This window comes from Bactrocera latifrons, unplaced genomic scaffold (genome assembly GCF_001853355.1).
Source record: "Bactrocera latifrons isolate USDA-ARS-PBARC rearing strain unplaced genomic scaffold, ASM185335v1 scaffold_210, whole genome shotgun sequence".
Taxonomy (NCBI): Eukaryota; Metazoa; Arthropoda; class Insecta; order Diptera; family Tephritidae; genus Bactrocera; species Bactrocera latifrons.
The window spans coordinates 121,577-129,000 of record NW_017535631.1 but is presented as its reverse complement, the minus strand read 5'-3'; the positions used below and the strand labels follow the sequence as shown (position 1 = coordinate 129,000).

General features: G+C 34.4%; 2 protein-coding genes across 3 annotated transcripts; one reads left to right on the top strand and one right to left on the bottom strand.

Annotated features, from left to right (window-relative positions):
- Positions 1-498: 498 nt before the first annotated feature.
- Positions 499-1,689, top strand: LOC108968368. Its single transcript, XM_018932356.1, has 2 exons — positions 499-1,428; positions 1,507-1,689. Exons 1-2 carry the CDS (start codon positions 671-673, stop codon positions 1,613-1,615), a joined length of 867 nt encoding a protein of 288 aa, XP_018787901.1. The 5' UTR covers positions 499-670; the 3' UTR covers positions 1,616-1,689.
- A 2,772-nt stretch (positions 1,690-4,461) lies between these two features.
- LOC108968366 (uncharacterized protein DDB_G0285291) lies at positions 4,462-7,327 on the bottom strand. Of its 2 annotated transcripts, XM_018932354.1 has the most exons (4): positions 7,222-7,327; positions 6,798-6,889; positions 6,169-6,267; positions 4,462-6,045 (listed from the first exon to the last, which is right to left on the bottom strand). In XM_018932354.1, the coding sequence occupies exons 1-4, from the start codon at positions 7,237-7,239 to the stop codon at positions 5,172-5,174; spliced, it is 1,083 nt and encodes a 360-aa protein (XP_018787899.1). In that variant the 5' UTR covers positions 7,240-7,327; the 3' UTR covers positions 4,462-5,171. The 2 variants fall into 2 exon arrangements, with proteins under 2 accessions (XP_018787899.1, XP_018787900.1); XM_018932355.1 differs by lacking the exon at positions 6,169-6,267.
- Positions 7,328-7,424: the final 97 nt, after the last annotated feature.

Here is a 7,424-nt window from a genome sequence, read left to right as displayed (position 1 = left end):
CTGCACAAATCACCGAAGAAAGCAAAGAAAAAAYGATTAGCCGTCGATCTTTTGATTTCAATTTATTTGCGTAGATTATTTTACAAACTTTTACGCGATTATATTTTATTGAATCGCAGTGAAGAAAACAAAATGTGTTTGTTTGCACCGTTGAATAACAGAAACATGTCAGCAGATTTGAAAAAGCACTCACACCAAAACATAAAATTAAAACATACAAGCAGCCAAGCAGCCAAGCACCCAACAGCTACTGAAACTGAAGAACTTCGTGGTGGAATAGCTGTTTACTTAACGCAATTAAAATCGCCAATGAATAGTGTGATGAGGGCGATCTTAAAACATGTTCACTTGCAATGTTGGCGTAGATTTCGAACGCTATCAAATGGCATGATGGCACGCCAACTCTTTACGAGCGAGTGCCTCGAATGCTGCTGGAAGGCGTCGAGACGTCAAAACGCAATTTATAAAAGCTAGCAGCGTGCAGAAAGTTAACGGCAGTTGCATTTAGAATTTGACGTTGCGCTRAAATTGAGCGGAGCTGAGCTAAACTCCAGCAGCTGAGCTAGATTGTAAGYTAACAAGGTGGAYTAGTGAAACGGATTAGCAGGTGGACGTAAGGATACTCGTGGCAAAACTACACCCCGCTCCTTTAARGAATTATACAAGCAACATGCGGCTCAGCAACACAATCGAGTGGCTACTCATARCRATCGCGATCAGTTTAATACTCGACACAGCAACAGCACGACACCACCATCGCCAACAGATACAACAGCGCCGGAACCACAATCAGCCACAGCAGACGCAAGCCAAACACACACAGTTTGCGAAGCGTCAAGGACGCGCCGCTACCACCAACAGTTGGTTTGGGCCGGAATTTATGATAGCGCGACGCGTTTATGAAGATTGTCAGGAGAAGAATGATTTCATCGGTTGTCTCAAACAGAAGGCACTAAACGCGCTTTCGCGTGCACTCGAACAGGACTCCATCAAAATTGTGGACGGTCTTGTTTTGGAGAAGCAGAATAGCACCGAGAAAGAAAGTATTATCAGTTCGCTAACCGACGGACGCGCGCTCAGCTCATTGAGTACGATCGATCGTGCATTGCTGGGCAAAATTGATAAGTTGACGCGTACGCATGCTTTAAAAATGGATATGAGTCAAGGACGTGGGGATAATGGTGGTGGCCATAAGAAGAAGAAGGATAAGGATGGCGGTCATGTGAAATATGTAATTGCGGCATTACTCACCGCCATGGGCATTGCTGGACCTATTGGYCTGAAGGCTTTGGCGGCGATCGCTACAAAAGCTTTGGTCATTAGCAAAGTGGCGCTGACAATTGCCGGTATTATTGCGTTAAAGAAACTATTCTCACACGATCATCAAGAAGAGTCCAGTTTTCAGGTACATGCAGGCGATCATAATCGGTGAGTGCTGGCAGACATAAAATTGCTTTTTATRTACTATTTATTTTAATATTTATTTTTTATTATATCTGAAAACAGACGCAGCACGTACTTAATACGTCCGGTGAACAAACCTAATCAGCCGACAGCATCTGGCGGTGTTAGTCAGTATTCAGATCCATATCGTTACTACTATGAATATCATTAATTGTTACATATATATTTTATTTATATAATCGAATGTTTATATAATCCAATGTTAAATATAAGTTTTCATTCGAAAAAAATACAAGCAGCTAAAACACCAAAGAAATTGTTTGAATTTTGTATTAAAAGATTTAAAATGCCACTTGTCACTTTAAAAGAAGACGATTACTCGGCCGCACCGAAGCTCTAATAGCCTTCATAGCTGCATTTCTTATTACATGAAAGGTATACGAAGATATTTATCTCGATTTGATCTGATAAATGTGCAGCTAGTTGAGGACAAAATCGCATTTCTTAAAAATTGCTGATTTCACTCGTTTACACGCCAAAAAAGATAACTATCAAACTAATTTTTCAGTTTACTCACTTAAAAAAACAAATATTTAAGAAGTTATAAAATATTACATTTTGTTAAAATTAAGAAGCCCATTCAATATTTTCWATTCCTTTTCAACATATCTGCATTTACTCGTTATTAAAACGAATTATGACAAAAGTAAAAAAAAAACGAAACAGCGTTGCTTATGAATTTAAGTTTGATTCAAAGGAATCCCAATTTAATTAATTAATTACTTAAATTAAATATTTTATAAAATTAAAATATATCTAAAAAAAATTAAACTGAGCATATACATATAAGTGTTATTTTAAATATTAAATTTTAAATATATAGTTAATCTAAAGCCTGTAATTTCAAAATATTTATATTCACGCGTGCAACCCTACTTCCCTCTCGTTGTTTTGCATTCTCGTCAGTTTCCGTTTTGTTTCCTCGACGAGCTGACGGGTCGTTCATCGCCGCGAAATAAAATAGTAAATTCCTGTGATAATACTTTCAAAAATTAATTGCAAAAACAACGTTCATAATTTTCAGATATTGTGCTTCATTAAAATACGTGAGTTAACCCAATTTCCAAGAAGTACTATCTTTAAAAAAAAAGCTCAATGAGCATCATTTCCCCGTATTCGGTAGTCCTTGCGGCGTGTATAAGAAACTAGCCACTATTTTCATCGCCATCATTTCAAAACAGGGTGTATGTATTTTAAAATTCTTTTCGTCAATTTAAACTTATTTACTTTCTAATATTTTCAATACGAAATATATACCAAAAWTACGATAAAATACAATATAATTGTGTAAAACTTGTGTATAAGTTAACAAATTAATACTGTAAACAAATTGGAATACACAAATCCTTAAAATCGCAATTAGTTGATTTTTCATTGCCTGCACTCAAATTCTTATCACAGACAGCAACCTTATTTCCTCTTCTGCTTTTACGTTTTCTCGTCAGTATCCGTTCTTTTTTCACCGACGAGTTGAGTTGCCGTWAACCAACGCGAAGTAACAGCGCAAAGTTTGCGTTTATAAATTTAACTTTTCKCATAAATTTCAGATGTAAAAAAATAGTGCAATCGCGCAATAAGTAATAAAATACAAAGACTATGTATATAATTAACTAAATTTGATATTAATACATTTTGGGCGCTATTCGTCATCGTACGGTAGTAATCGTGATGAGCAGTGAGCAAGTTTTGACATGCATAAATTCAATGAAAAGTACATTGATGCCTAAAATTGTTTAAATTGTGTTCTATTGCGTGGGTAAATACTTGTTTTTAAWAAAAAAAAATCTTGAATATCTAAAATACAATTAGCAAGGTGTAATGCATATGTACAAAATGTTATCCTAATAATAAAAAATCATATTATTACATTCAAAACGAATATGCTTATTTAAACGCCATTCAACGTTGTTCGGTAGTAATCGCGAAGTGTAACGGGCAAGCTGCGACTGCGATAAGTGTGAAATTGAATATTCAATAAAAATTGTGAAAATATTTTACAATTGTGTACCTATAACTCGTATTTTTTAGCTATAAGTCGTTATATGAATCATATAAACTGTAAATATTATATATGCACATAATTTAAAGCAAGTAACCAAAAACTTCGCGAACCGCCATTTGCAATGTGACAACGAAGTTGAGCCGYAGTCCGAGAAAAATGTTATTCTCTTTAATAACTAGCATAAAATCATTACAAAATACTATACAATTGTTAATAATTATGTGTAAATTAGTGAAGCGAAATATAATACAATTTGTTGCTGGCATAAATAAATGCAAAAAATTATTCAAATATTCTTATTGAATCGCCATTCAACGTTGTTCGGKAATAATCGCGAAGTGTAACGGGCAAGCTGCGACTGCGAAAGATTAGTGTGAAATTTACTAAAATTCATTTAATAAAAATTGTAAAAATATTTTACTACTGTGCACATTTAACGCGTATTTTTTAGGCTATAAGTAGCTATATGAAACGTATAAATTATAAATATTATATGTATGTGCACATAAGTTAAAGCAAGTAAACAAAAATTTCGGGAACCGCCATTTGCTGTGCGACAGCGAAGTTGAACCGCCTCCAAAAAAATGTTATTCTTTAAAAATAGCATAAAATCATTACAAAGTGCAATAAAAGTTTTTCTCATTGKTTGTTGAGCAAATTAATAATTGTTAATAAATATGTGTAAATTAGTGAGGTGAAATGTGATACAGTTAATTACTGAAAAAATACAAACAAGAAATTATTAAGTGCAATTGCAAATAATAATAAATACACCTCCGATAATACAATTAAATAATATCATTCTGGCTCCATAGACGAAGTACTGATATTTAGTTGGTAAGTTTAAACAATATAAGCTTATAAAATGTATTTTGAGGAGCTYGCGTAGTTGAACATTACCTTTTGTATATGTATATTAACTGCAACTTGCAATTTTATATTAATTATATATTATCATCCATTTATTCAAACATAATGAGTTTAAAGATTTCATGTTTATTTTATACAAAATTATGACTTTTATTTTAAGTAAAATAGCTTAAAATGTAGTACCTTCAACAATGCCAATTTTTAAGACTTTATTCTTATTAAAGTTTTTACATAGATCTAGAAATGTTTGTTACGATTTTTTAAGCCTATGGCCTTTGTTCAATTTGTACATATCAAACGCACACCAGCCTTCGCCATTAAATAATAGAAAAAATTAACAACAATACTCATGGGTGATTATAATGTCTGTCGAAGAGATACTAATAAAAAGATATTTAATGTATAGSTGTGCAATTTACAATCTTTAGAGAATTAAAGTTTTTCTAAACTTGGCACTAATTTGTATAAGCCTTACTAATGATTGCATTAAACTTAAATATAGATGATGTTAATTTTATAAAGAATGATTTTTAAATACAACTGTATATTGAGTTATGCGTAGTTCYCACTTGCACATGAAACTAAATTTATTTCATGTTTTGTCAAACAGTTGAATTCTGTAAAACGAACTATAGTAAATTAAATTTATATTAAAATATAATTCATTGAAACAGTTCCTTTTTCTATTAATGTACTCAATTTATACGTAAATTATTTAATTCTTTGAATTGAAAAAATAATAATCATCATCTTCGACCGTCACACATTCCACGCTATCGCCATTGCCGCTACCACCACCTACACCAACATCGCTCGCCACCGCATTCTCTAGATTTCATCCGGTTACCTCCTCATTGGCAAAATCCAATTTGACCACATCAGCGGGTAGGCATTCTTCTTCATGCTCCTGTGTGTTGATACGATTCAGTGTCATCATCACATCTGGACCAGATTTCAAAGCTATAGAACTTGTAGTTTGCGGTGCGGTAGTCGTTACAGCCACACCACTTACAACACCTGTAGCTGGCACCAAAACTGTCGATGGCGCCACAGCAGTTATGGCAGCAGCACTACTAGCCACCGCTAAAGCTTGTTGCGACGTTGTTTGCTGCTGCGCTGACTGTTGTTGTACGGACTGCACCACCTGCGCCATTTGCGTCGACGTAGCAGGTTGTAAAACCACATTCTCCGTCACMGTAGCCATTGTTGATCCTGCTGATACGGCCAACAATGCTTTTTGTTGCTGTTGCAATTGTTGGAATTGCTGCAGCGTTACTGTGGTAGTCTGTGGTTGTTGTATGATTTGTGTTGCTGCGCTGGTTTGTTGTATGATAATTTGTTTGGGTGATGTCTGTAGCGATTGTGGCGCAGTTAATGTTGGTTGGGGATGTTGTTGCTGCTGKGAGACCTGTGTTGCCTGCACCGGCAATATACGTTGAACGTGTTGTATATGCACTGTTTGTGGTGTTCCTGACTGCGTTTGTTGTGGTTGATGCTGCTGTTGTTGTTGCGTTATTACATTCACATTTTGGTGCTGTTGCTGTATTGTATTCAATTGTATTGTTTGCTGTTTTACAACATGCGTCTGTTGTGTTGGCAATTGTTGCACTGTTTGTATGACATGTTGTACTTGCTGCACAGGCACCTGTTTGGCTGGTATACCGGCATCTTCGAAAGCCTTCTTCTTAAGTGCTTGTCGTATTTGAGAACTATTAAAGAAAGAAAGATACATTTTAGATATTTTTTAGTCTGATTGTTGATGCCCTCTCGCTACATCCTTACTAAGATACAAATTTTTCAAAATGACTTTAATTTTGTATTGTAAAACTTACACTGTTCTATTTTTAATGCTTGAGCTTATTTTATTYAAATCATCCGAAAAACGTAGTATGGATGAGTGTAGCATATTTATCTCCTCTTCGGTCCACTTGCTGCATGTGGTGTAGAAATTATATTAAATTAGCGCGTTTATTTTTGTTGAGAATTAAAGATGGACATGGAATATAGCGAGAGAACAAAGCGAACATTAGCATATTTAACCTTTTTAAAAAAATATTTGAATAGAAATYTTACTTGGACGAGAATTGGTGACAGGAAATTAATTCTGATAAACTAAATATGTTTATATGTACTAATTCTTTTAAATATTTTCAAGGAACTATATAAAATATTATCATGTGCTTTGTTATTTACTATTAAAAATGTTTGTATTGGTACTAAAAGACACAGTGCCCTAGTCGGAATTTTTATACAATATTTTGTTGAATATGTTTCATATTTATATACAAATTTATTCAGCTATAGTTTGCACTAAAATTTGTACAGAGCATATTAAAGTGGCTTATATATATTCACATCACTTAAATATATTTTTTTTCCTTTCCACAATTATATAAAATTACTACGAAATTTTACAAGTAAACACAAAACATAATTTTTTCCAATTTAACAATATACTTACCCTGATGGCGATTCAGCATTTGGATGCAATTGCATTGTTAAATCTCCCAAACGACTAAAAGCTTGGCCAGCGGCTGTAAATATTTCGCCAACCTGCAAGTAATTTACAAGTTTTAATACTCCAAACGATATAACCGACCCACTAACGGGTCTCCAGCGTTGAGGTGCGGCGTCGAGGGTCAATTGTTTAGAAGCACACTTCAAAACAAAAACCGAAATAAATACTGTCCGTCCACGAAAACATCTCTGCACACCTCGGCACGAATGAATCTATTAACTCTTGAGCAAAATACGCGCGCCGAAAATCAACCAAAGGAAGCTATGCCGCCTAATTATTGGCATTATATTAATAGTCGCCACAAAWTTGGTTTTTCAAGCCGACCAACAACGCTGGAAAGAACCGCACAATTTTTTATTTTACTCACTTTCGTCGCCGAATTCATGTTGTATCCTTAACTTAATTTCTATGTATTATTTGTGAAAACAAAAACGTTCGCTTAAAATTTTTTTATGAAGCAATTGCTGCTGTCAAAATTTGGCAAAAACCAAACGTCAAATTGCGAGGGAGTCACGTAAGCTATTCAGCTAATTGGCATCGGGCGACATCTGTTGATTTTCTGTGGCAACA